The sequence below is a fragment of the Rhizophagus irregularis genome, chromosome 3 (genome assembly GCF_026210795.1).
Source record: "Rhizophagus irregularis chromosome 3, complete sequence".
In the NCBI taxonomy this organism is placed as follows: Eukaryota; Fungi; Glomeromycota; class Glomeromycetes; order Glomerales; family Glomeraceae; genus Rhizophagus; species Rhizophagus irregularis.
In genome coordinates this window covers 1,450,002-1,462,888 of record NC_089431.1, presented here as the reverse complement: position 1 = coordinate 1,462,888, position 12,887 = coordinate 1,450,002, and the positions used below count along the sequence as shown (strand labels likewise).

Genomic DNA, 12,887 nt, shown 5'->3' with positions numbered 1-12,887 from the left:
AATTGTTTAAATGAAAAAAAATATATATAATATTATTTAAAAAATAATAAATCAAAAATTTTTGTTATAATAAAAATAAAAAATAAAAAAAAAATAATTATTTGAAATTAAAAGATTATAAATATAAAATGTAATTCTTTAAAATATAATAACTAATATAGTGATATTAATACATTAATATATTCCATTTGGATCAGATTAATGTTCTAATACATTATAGTCTTTTAATTAATATATACTAAAACATCATAATCTAATAATTAATATATTCCAGAATAATAATATTATTATAGCCAAATATAAAATTACTTCATGCAAATTAAAGGTAATAGGTATGGACTATACTAGTAGGATTTATAAAAGTAAAAATAATTTTTATCATCAATATTTGCAAAAATTGGCTTGTAGATAAGTAATAGACCAAGTTGTATTAGTAAAACACTATAGTATAATAAACAACTCACCTTCTTGCAATTGTTTGAAAAGATTAGAGGATTAGGTAAAAATAAAAGAAAAAAGAAATTAATCTTGATAATATTTATATGTCTATTCAATTAGGAAAAGTTATTCAAACTCTTTAATAAAAATTAATCATATAGATGGATAATACTTTAGCATTAGCAGATATTGTTTATTAAATTTTTAATTTTTCATTTAAAGCAAGATATTTCATATATAAAATTTTATGAAAATAGTAACTGATCAAAAGTATTTATCTGATAGTATATCTTACAAGTAGGAAGTTATCAGGTATACAGAGAAATTAACCAAGTTAGTTGGGCTAGACAAGCAAAATGCAGAAGTATATAGTGCACTTTTGGGGCAAATTAAGGTGCTAGAGAAAAGACTGGATGATTATTATTTCCAATATAAAAAAGCTTAAAAAGAAAGTTAATTGACTAGAAAAATGTATAGAAGAACATATGGATTGGCTAAAGGATAATGTGGATAAATTACTTGCTATAGGGCATTGCAATTGTAGTAAAAAATCCATAAATAGTTCATCTGAGTCCAGTTTATCTGAGTTGAAGAATTTGATGCGGATTATGTGCCACCAGAAAAGAAGATTCATAAAGTGAACCCAGGTAAAATAATATATATAAAGAAAAAATCTGGCAATAAGAAGGCAAAATCTAAAAGGGATCTGACCTAATTCTAATATATACATTAGTAATACATTATAGCTAGACAATTTGACTCAAAGTATTATTTCCTCCTTAATGTTAAGAGCTGTTGATAGATTACTAGCTGATTAAGCAGAATGGTGAATCTGAAGTAATAATTCCTATACAGAAAACTTTCATGAATCTGTTATTATTACTGTTAAATAGGAAGTGTATAATACCCTCCTATTTTGAGATCAGGAAATATCTTGTTCACTATTTTTTGACTAACTCTATAACAATTTTTCAGGCCAAGATATTCTACACTATTTAAATGTTCTGCAACAGCTTTAAGTGTTGTATTGAAAACGAACTCAGCATGTCCAAGATAAAGATATACAATACTAGAACACGTTGCAATTTTAGAAATTGATGAATTGGAAATTTCTTTTACAGCTCTGTTAGTAATGTTGCAAAATTGAAAATCAAGATATTGGATATTTGGGCATGATTGCGCAATAATGCATATTGATTTATCACTAAGAACTTTTCATACTGCATAGTTTTAGATATTCCAAATAATGATGTTGTGCGATTTTCCTGATGGCAGTATCACTTATTCCATCACAGTGCTTAAGTTTTAAACTTCTTAGATTTGGATATAAACCTGTGATGGTATAAATAGCAGTATCAGTAAGTCTATTACAATCACTAATATCTAAGGATTGGAGGATAAGGTAGGATTCTGCGATATTATGTATAATACTATCAGTGATAAGATTCTGATATCCACTAATTCCTAGGTGTTTTAACTTATTACATGAGCCGTGCGCAATTTCACAGAGTGATTTCTCCGCCCAACCAATATCTAAAAACTACAATTTATTATATTTCTTTGCAATTTTAGTGATAGAATGGTCGTTTAAACCTCCATTGCTAAAAACGTTAAGATGGATCAGGTTAGGATATGCTTAATTAAAGCTTTATTATCAAAGCCTGTACTTCCCCCAAATCTAGAAAATCTAGATGAATTATATTTGGAAAATTTTTGAACGATTTTTTCAATTATCTCATTCAAAAGATTAGAATGGTGCGCAATTACGAGGTATTGCAGACTGTTTATAAATCGGTCTAGGATTTATTTGAATGAACTTTTCCAGTCGCGTCATGCCACGAATGTCATAAACATTTCATAAAATTGGACTGGCGCACATGAACCAAGTTTAGAGACGAGAAAAGTGGGATATAGTGTGTTATCTTTAGCTAAGACATTTAGAATCTTATTTAGTATTTCAGGTAGAGCAAGCGCCATTTTTTTATCGAGATTAAGTACCTCAAATAATTTTTTATTTATTATTGGAACGAGGGTTATTACATCTAGAGTAGTGATCATCTGCCTGGAAGATTTTTTTCTGGGCTACATATACCGCTAATACCTTATTTTTTCCGATTGAAATATCTTCTAACTATATAAAAAATGCATATAGTTAATTTATTAGAACAACCTCCGCCGGAGATAATATCAATTATTTTAAAGAATCTTCCAGAACGGAATCTGAAAATTCTCGCAGTATAAATGATATATGGAAAAAGAGAGGCGAACCTTGAATGGACCAAAAGAACGGAATTTTTATTTGGGATAAAGGATCAAGGCAATTATACGGTAAAGGAATTTTATTCGAAGTTGAAAGAGTGTAATTTAAGCAAAGAATATTTTGAAGAACAACTTAAATGGCTATTCCTCAGAGGATATCACATGGAAATACATTTGAAGTTCTTTTGGATGGATTACAAGTACTTGCGTTAGATGAAATAGTGGAAAGACTTAATCCAGAGTATATTTCGCATTTTTTTCATTTGAAGATACAACGTATAATATGCACTAGGGTGTTTAAACTGGTTACGGTACATTTCGCTGAACCATTTTGCCAAAAATGATAGAAATAATAGCGATTATCACTTTTATAAAAATATTAATCACGCAATGAAAATAAATTTTTTTTTTTATTATTAAATTACATCAGGAACCTTAATAGATATTCTAATTTACACTCGAATATACAAATGAAAATGTATAAAATAAAACTTAGATGTTGAATAATATCTTCGATTCTTGATTGAGTACTTTATATTTTCATTTTTTTTAGTTTCTATTTTACGTTCTTTTGCCACGTCACTTATTTTTGCAATAAAAATAAAATTAACCAATTTACTTTTCTTAACAACCAACAATAAGAATTACTCTCATTATTAAAATATTTCTTACTTGAATAATGTGAGAGCAATATTAGCTATGCTATATTTACGTATAAATCAAATTGCAAAACGTTTGAACAAAAAAATTATTTTTAAGTGTCTTTCTTCTATGATATTATCACTTTAACATTCAAGTAACTGATATTAATTGTTAAGCAATAAATAAATAACTTTATTTTCCTGAAAACATTTATTCAGTAAAAAATGATTAATATATTATAAACAACAAGACGAATTTAATAAAAATTAGCTAATTCAAAAATTTTCTAGAAAAAATTCTTCATGTATTTAGTATAAAAGCAATAAAATAAACAAATGTAATAAATAATATTTGACAAACGTCAATTCGGCGAAATGGCTTCGGCGAAATGGAATTCGGTGAAATGGGTTTCAGAGAAACGTCCCTTCGGAGAAACATCCCTTCGGCGAAATGGCTTTGGCAAAATGGGTTTTGGCGAAACACCTTTCGGCGAAATGTCCTGATACCCAAGTTAATTTGTCACTGGTATCACCTTCCGTTATTGATTTTTACTATTTATTTTAAGAACTTAGAATTTTTATATTATTTGTCATACACTAACCATCGCATGGTTCTTTTTTAATATAAATTATATAACCCAAGTACAGTCGGCTCGCGTTATAACGAATTTCAATACAACGAATTATTTAGTACAACGGATTTTCATATTACTATACCGAATTTTACTAATTAAATGCTGTATACCGTTTAAAGAAGTAAAGTGTATAAACAGTATATACAAAATGACTCACATTGTAACGAATTTTATATTATAACGACACTATTTTATAAAAATTTCATAAATTAAACGAATTTTATTTCAGCGTATGTAATTTTCACCGTGTGACATAAAATTATTCACATTATATAAATTTCAATTGTAATGCAGTATACCGCAATATACAAATACCAGATTTTCCTATAATAATAACGAATTTTCTTATAACGAAGGTCAGATCAGCCCAGACACCAAATTCGTTATAACGCGAGCCGACTGTATTAAACACCCATGTACAAATAGAAATTGCCTTAAATTTAATAACTGGATCAAAAGAATAGTTATGGATTTCTTCTGTGTTGGCCATTTATTCAAAAACAAAAAAATTAATACGCATAACAGCCGTAACATTTCGTTATAATTAAAAAAAAAAGTAAAAAAAAATTTTATTTCATGAAACTCAAGGAGTATAAAGAAGAGGGAAATTAAATTAAATGAAATGGAAAATTCGAAACAATTAAAGATGAATCGACTGTCATTGTAATTTGATCTACAAAATTGGGTTAGATCTAGATACGCGCAGATGAAATATAAGATTCAGTATGCTGTTGAATCAATATCCTCTAATTCTAGATTAATGCAAAAAAAAGTATTTATAGGATAGATATTCGTAAGGAGGTATAGGTGCCAGAATTGAAATTACGGCATTAAGAAATATGGATTTTACCATTTAAATATCTAACAAATCATCAAAGATCAGCATTATAGATTTACAAATTATAAAAATATTTACTTTCTTTGTTTAATTTTTGTATATTTGGCATTAAATAATTACGGCATTACGGCATTATGGCGAGTTAATATAATACGGTATAAGCTTCATATGCCGTAATTAATTACTCTATAATCGATACTGATAAATACACACGACAAGAAATTCTAACAGAACTACTTTGAGACTAATTAATTTTTCATATCGGCGGATTTATGTAATCACATGTTAGCCGAACATAGTGATTCTTGCCGTGACTGATGGATGCATAATATCAGTAAAACTGGGGTTTCCTTTTTCTATATTTCTATAATGAATATGATATTGTATTCAGATCGACAAAAATTTTCATATTATAAAGGTGATTTGTACATGAATTTCTTTTTAAGATCATCCCTAATTTGAGAAAATAATTATCGGATTTGATGATCATATCCGGCCGGAATCAAATTTCTTTAACTTCGAGAAACCTTATTCGATCAGCATTCTCAAAATATATAAAAATGGAGCTAGAATGCAATTTCTTTGTGAATAAAATCACTCACATAAGATATCTTTCTCAATACTACTCTTAATTCATCATGCGCGCTTTGCATATATTTACATTCGCAGTAGCAATTTTTCTATCTGTTGATGCATTACCCTATGACAAACCTAATGTGTATACAATTCCGCTAAAGTCGAAATCAATCACTCGTCGCAGGCTTTCCAGGCGAGCAATTGGATCCATGCCAGTAAACCAAGAAGAACCAGATGTTGCTTATTTTGGACAAATTACCTTTGGCACAGGCACCCCACAGAATTTTGATATACAATTTGATACAGGATCAGGCGATTTATTTGTTTTTGGTAAAAATTGTGGATCACCTGCATGCGAAGATAAACCTAAATATGATTCAGGTCTTGATACATCTTTCACTCCAATTGAAGGAAAAGATTTTGAAGTCGAATACGCTGATGGCACAGGAGCAACCGGGGATTCAGCCAAGACCACTATTGTAATAGCGGGTATTTCGGTAGATGCACAAGAGTTTGGAGTGGTTAATGAAATTTCTGATGATTTTGAACACCCATATGTGGGTATAATGGGGATGGCATTTAGTGACGCAAGTCAAAACGAACAAACCACACCAATCACGAACCTTATAAATAATAATCAGCTCGATAATCCACAATTCTCTTTTAAGCTTGGGAGGGATGCAGATCAATCACCAAGCGAATTAACAATCGGTGGGAGTAATCCAGATAGATACCATACAGATACACTTACCTTTACACATCTAGTAGATGATAATGGCGGCCAATGGGAGATCCCTATTGATAACTGCGTTGTCGATGGCGAAGAATTAAATCTCGAAGGTCGTACTGGACTTATTGATGTTGGGTCCACACGAATAATTATGCCACCTGATGATGCTGATACATTTTATGCTGCAATTCCCACTGCTATAGACAATGATGATGGGACCTTCGCACTACCTTGTGAAGAACAACATGAAATTAGTCTGGTATTCAGCGGTAAGACTTGGAATATAGATCCTAGAGATTTTACAGTTGAAATAGATGAAGATGATTGCATTGGATCTGTTGTTTACGCCGATACTGGTAATTATACGATTTGTTTAATGTATTTTTAATTAAAATGTTTAAAAGGTATTCTTTTTTTCAAAATCCTTCAGGATCGGACACAGAATGGCATATTGGCAGTGCATTCTTAAAGAACGTATACACCATTTTTGATCAAGGCAATCGTCAAGTTGGATTTGCCCAATTAACTTAAAATAGTTAGTATAAACCATTATCGCAGATTGAAATGGCTTTAGCATTCGCTAACATAATAAAATTTGCAATGTAACATAAACTGAATTTAACTATAGCTTTTGTCTAACAGTTAGTATTATATATAAATAATATAATTTTTAGGGTTTGAGATAGGTTATTTGTCCTGACTAACTTGAAAATGAATTTTTTATGAATAAAATCCTATTTAATACCCATAACTATTGCACAATTTTAGTCATATGATTTGTCACATCTGTCTTGAAATCTTACATTATTAGTTACGGTTGTGTGACTACACGTAAATGTATCAAAATTTCCAGTATCTATTGTTTTTTAGGCAGGAACAATAATTATTTGCAGCGGATAAGTATATTCTAAAAATAATAATTATAATCAATTCCAAATCATATGAAAATTTTCAACTCTTTTTATTAATATAATAATAGAAGATTTATTTTCAATAATAAGTTTACATTTTACAATACTACATTATCATATATGCCTGTGCCAATATTACAATTTTCAGAATTAAAATTCATTTTTTACCATAACTTATATTAGACTGCAAAAAAAAAATTTTAGTTTGCTTCTTGGAATTTTAAGTGAATTTAATTTATACTTTTATTTAATAAATTTTTATACTAAGTCTTTAAACCAGAAATAAGCATTTGTAGTTAATTTTTTTAAGTTTTTCCAGGAAGTTAGAAAACAACTATGACTTTTAAAGATATCAAAATGTAGCTTTAGGATTCAAAATTATTTTGCATTTTAATGCATTTTTGTAATTTGAATGATTTTTTTCTCATTATTCTACTATAAATTATAAAATTTTTAAAAAGTGGTAATATGATTCAAATTGGAAGCTATTTTGACGCTTTTTTGTAATTTTCCGGTTTCTTTTGTAACACACTATATATATATATGTTGTATAATGACAATTTGAGCAATTCACCTTAATTTATTATTTAATTTTGTAATTTATCCGAGATTTAATTTATTAGAAAACTAACAAATTAATTTACACTAAAATTTAGTATATTTAAGTTTCTATTTTTTAAAAACGCTGCTAGATTAATGCGCGACTGCGGATTAATAATAAGGTAGGATCGTTACTATCTCTTGCGTTAATAACACTAGATCACCAGAGATAATTTTTTTTCCTGATGCAAATCTTTTTGAGCGCCTAAATTATACGTTCCGGATTTTTCATGTTTTATCTTTCTTTATCAATTACTCTCAAAGTAAATGCCGATATTGATAAAATCACTTGACCGTTTCATGTAATTCATGTAAATGTTTAAGTGATTGATAAACCTCTTGGCTTACAATAATAGACAAATGAAAATATCTCTTTATGCGACCATCCCATGTGCTAACCCGATAAAGACTTAATGCGTTATTTCACCAGTTACTCAGATTTTAGCGCTTATTTTTCTCAGATTCGACTTAAAATTCGAAAAGTCGATCAATCGAAAAAACAATATAAAAGTACCCTCTTTTCACCCATTTAGCATTCTTCAAATCGATTCTTTTTACATATAATTGAAACGTCAAAAAAAAAAATTAAAGCAATCAAACCTTTTCAAATACTTCTATCCAAAAAAAAAATAACAAAATGACTAGCACCGACCCTTGCAAAACCTGCGGATCCACGTAAATATTAATTTTTTTTTTTATTTTGCGTCTTTATAAAAAAAAATATTTATTTTTAAATTTATATAGCACATGCACTTGCACGGATTGCTCCGGAAACTGCGGATGCGGTAAATAAATTTAAATTGCGAACAAAAACATCCAAAATATCAATACCTTCGTGCTCTGGATCTTTTTTTTTTTTTAAAAAAAAATAATATTTTAATTGTTCTATTTTGTTTTGTTTTTTCTTTGTTATTTTTTTCATGTTCTTTATGAAATATTTTTTATGAGTACGAAAATATATAAATAAACATATTTTTGTTTTTGTTAATAAATCATTTTTATAAATAAATTTAAGGAATGAATATTTGTACATTACTGTACATTAAATTTTATTCAAGTGCGTGCGAATAAAGTAAAAAAAAATGATGCTCAAATTATCTACCAGAAAAATTCGTTTTCATATGTGATGTTTGATCATGGATTACGGTACATTTCGCCGAAGGGATGTTTCACCGAAAGGATGTTTCGCATTTTATCGAATCCATTTCACCGAATCATCCATTTTGCTGAATTTCATTTCGATAAAATTGATTTCAGTGAAATGGACATTCTAAATCCCGAATTCACCATATAATCCCGAAATTGAAAATATTGATAAAAAAAAAGTTAATTATTTGTTTTTGTAAAATATTAAGTTGAGTGAGATATTGAATTTCGGGATTTTGTATCACATTTATTAATTTATCACGTTGAAAAAAAAGTAAATTTTACTACTGTACAGCGATATTTGAGATGATAATTCTTGTTTATAAATAAAATTCGGGATTAATCAATATTCATTCTACTTTTAATTTATTCAGTTTCATCAAAAAATTTTGTCACTTTGGAACACTGTTCAGATCGCATCAAATCTTCACCGATCTGAGGTGCCTAACCATTCTTTTTTCCTTTTTTTTTTTTAGGAACGGGTCACTACACCTAACTTGACTATTTTATTATAATGATTTCCTTTTTGAGAATAGGTAATAAAAGTTATAATGTGAGAAAATAGAAATGGTAGAGGAATGAAAATTTTAAATTTAAGGGGTAGGAACTTTAATGTGGGAAAAATTTTTAGTGTAAATTACTTATCATTCTATCAAATACGTTCGATATTGAGATTATGTAAATCATCCGGTTTAATCGACAAAACATTTACCGTTCACGTAAATGTTTTGATAAACCTCTTGGCTTACGATAATGGACAAATGAAAAAAATGCTTCTCTCTTTATGCGGTCATTCGAATTCTTCCAGATCTTTTCATGTATTTATCAAAATAATTGATCAACTTGATGCGTTCTTTTCGCCGGGTACCTAAAATATTTGAGACTTTATATATTTGAGATATTTTTGCCGATTATTTAGATTTTTTCCTCCAATTATTCAGAGAAATTTCGTTTATTTCAATCAATCGAAAAAAACAATATAAATATACCTCTTTATACATAACTGAAACGTTAAAGAAAAAAATTTTAAACCATTAAACCTTGTCAAATTGTTGTTCTTCATGAAATATTTTTTTTATGAGTACGAAAATATATAAATAAACATATTCTTGTTTTTTGTTAATAAATCATTTTTACAAATAAATTTAAGGATGAATATTATGTGATGATATTTTGATCATATAGTAAAACTCAAAAAAGGCATTCGCAGGAATGAGCTCAATAACTCTAATCGTTCTTTAGAAATCGAATCGGCATGTCAAGATTGTCAAGTGACTCTGTCAAACTATCTTCATGAAAAATGAATAATTATACGATAAATATATACAAGTTTATAAATAAAAAATATCCTTTTTTTTCAACAAAAAGATAACGAACGTCTCCCTTCTGTCCAATTGTTTATAAAGTTCTTTGAAAAATTCCACTTAAACTGTATCTTTCTTTTCAATAATGACAACAAATATAATATTAATACGTTTTTTCACTTTACAAGTAATTAGTCCTATTTAATACACACATGTAGTTACATATATATATATTTAATGTTTTTCGTGTATTAAGGTTTTATTATTATCAATTACGTAGAATTAAGATATATTCCACGAAAATTTTTGTTTATCGTGGAAGACTTTTTTTTTGTTATTCTTATCACGGATATTCGCGTGGAATATTAAAACAAATGGACGAACGTCAGCAAAATACAACTAATTCATTACGGATACGGAAGATGAATGACACAATGAAAGGTTAATATTTTTGAAAAATACTCATGGATACTGAAAGTATTGTTTTTCATTAGTACGATTAAGCCTTATAGCACTGTAGTAAATTTCAAATTTCTTTTGTAAAGAAAATAAAAATCCTGTGCAAATCGAACATAGGCTCGTGATTACTAACAGGATAAAACCGCAAATTTATCAGTTTTTTGCGAGATGCGGGCCTGCCTGACGAGAGTGACTTACAAGCTCTTAACAAAGAAAACGTTTGCGGGTTGGACTTTATTAATTTTACAAGACTTGCAAAATTAATTGAAAATGTCATTACCCAATATATGCACCGTACTAAACATTCTTGTTCAGAGTCTTTGGACAACCTTCTGTTACCGAATTCACATCATAGTTCTATTATGATATTAAAAAAACTACTAAATTTATTTGCATATTTTAATGAATTAAGTAATTTAATTAATGTTCCAATTTAATATTAAAAGTATTAATATGAATATTTTGATTTTATTTGAAAGATTGTTTTAGCAGTACATGATCAACAAATTTGTATACGCCAGTTGCAATATCAATTCAAGAACTACGTGAAACGCCTAAAAGCTAAGCATGATGAAGAAAAATTTTCAACAATTTCGGTTCCAAGCAGTGAGTGGATTAGACTCCAATTTTGGCCGAAAAACATCTATACAAAAACTGCTATACAATATTCTGGTCGATTTAACATTTCTTACAAAGTACAAAGTAGACTTCTCCGAAAATCTCATCCTGATGCACATTATTGTGCTGCATTGTTTCATTATACAAGTCTTTTTGCTATCAAATCTCGAAATTTTACCTGCTTTATATCTGCAGATGACAAACATAAGGTTCCAATCGGAGAAACAGTTGAAATATCAACAGGAGTTCGCAATAAAGCTACATTGGAATTTACTGATATGGAGTTAACATCATGTGATCCCGATTTTACGGGTTTCATTATTATGTAATATTCCTAAAGATATCAGCGAAAGTTTCTATCAAGGACAAGTATATGTAACCTATAAGGACTCTGTTTTTCAATCTAGCTTAGCACTTAGGCATTCCGCTGAATGGCTAAAGTGTTTCGTGAAAAATATACTATTTTGCCCGAAATGCTAGATATTTATACTGATGGTGGTGCTGTCGTGCTGACCATACCATCGAACTACATTTGGTTCTGTTCAACTTGCAACGATTTGTTTGTTTTTGGAAGGAGATTTTGATTTTCTAGTAACAGTTCGAACAGCACCATATCATTCATGCAAAACGTATGATGTCAATTATATAGCTTTAAAGAGAAGTGATATGAGTTCTGACTCTGAGCAAGTTTTTAAAAATTTGGGAACAATGAAGAAATTTGAAATGCAGTATTATACAATCAAACTTTAAGTGAGGAATCGAAAATAGCTATCAAAGATACTCGAGAAATTTTACAAAATAGGACTACCCGATTGAAATTACATAATCGGAAATTTAAGTGCTACTCACGAAGAAATTAATAATTTATTTGATGTAAGTATTTTGATTTGTATTTACATGGATATCCTTTTTTAGCATACTTTTATATTATTGTAAATTTAAAAAATGTTCAACTCCAGCTGAAATGGTCAATTTTGACCAGAATTAAAATTAATCATTTTATACCAAAATTCGCATACAATTTTACCATTCTTTTTTAATTTTAATATTTTAATCAAAGTTTGGGAATAGCTTTATTTTTCTGTATCTTGATACATCGGATCCTAACATAATTTTCATATAAATCCGGTATAAGAAGATTTTTTGATATATCGGATATCTTACTATACCGGTTATTTCTCTAAATCAATCCGATTTATCGCGTTCGCCTGTGTACCTCAGATCGCACCAAATCTTCACCGTTATGAGGTGCCTCAATTTTAATCAGAAAAATTTTTAAAAGACAAATATACATAATTTGCCTTTATAGCAGAGGTACTTTTCTTCTTTTTTATGATTAGCCTCTATGAGGCAAATTTCAAAGCCCTCTTTCTTATTAGGAACGGTATTTAACCATTCCTTTTTCTTTTTATTAACATTCGGACTTGGCTCTTTCAACTGAACTTGTGTTCCTCCTAGATTAGATTCTTTTTTTTTCTAGCATTCACTGTAGTGATGGGAACCGGCCGCTCCGGTCCTGAACCGATACTATTGTGATGGATCGACTTGAGCTTGTTCAGATTGAATGAACTGGTTTCGATTTCATAATGGTTCTATAATACGATTTGGTTAGTTCGGTCTAGTTCATATCAAAATTTTATCAGAACCCGAAAGTACTGAACCGAACAGGAACGAACCAACTCGAACCACTCAACCGCGAACTTTCCCCATCCCTAAGCATACAGCCCGGCTT

The 12,887-nt window shown here is 29.0% G+C and overlaps 2 protein-coding genes across 2 annotated transcripts; one reads left to right on the top strand and one right to left on the bottom strand.

Moving 5' to 3' along the window:
* Positions 1–1,323: 1,323 nt before the first annotated feature.
* OCT59_020371 (uncharacterized protein) lies at positions 1,324–1,664 on the bottom strand (the record flags this gene model as incomplete). The annotated part of the gene is made up of 2 exons (XM_066149140.1): positions 1,324–1,561; positions 1,660–1,664. 2 exons carry the CDS (start codon positions 1,662–1,664, stop codon positions 1,324–1,326), a joined length of 243 nt encoding a protein of 80 aa, XP_065990085.1.
* Positions 1,665–5,449: 3,785 nt separating this feature from the next.
* On the top strand, positions 5,450–6,648 carry OCT59_020370 (uncharacterized protein; the record flags this gene model as incomplete). The annotated part of the gene is made up of 2 exons (XM_025330003.2): positions 5,450–6,473; positions 6,548–6,648. 2 exons carry the CDS (start codon positions 5,450–5,452, stop codon positions 6,646–6,648), a joined length of 1,125 nt encoding a protein of 374 aa, XP_025187143.1.
* Between the last annotated feature and the right edge of the window lie 6,239 nt (positions 6,649–12,887).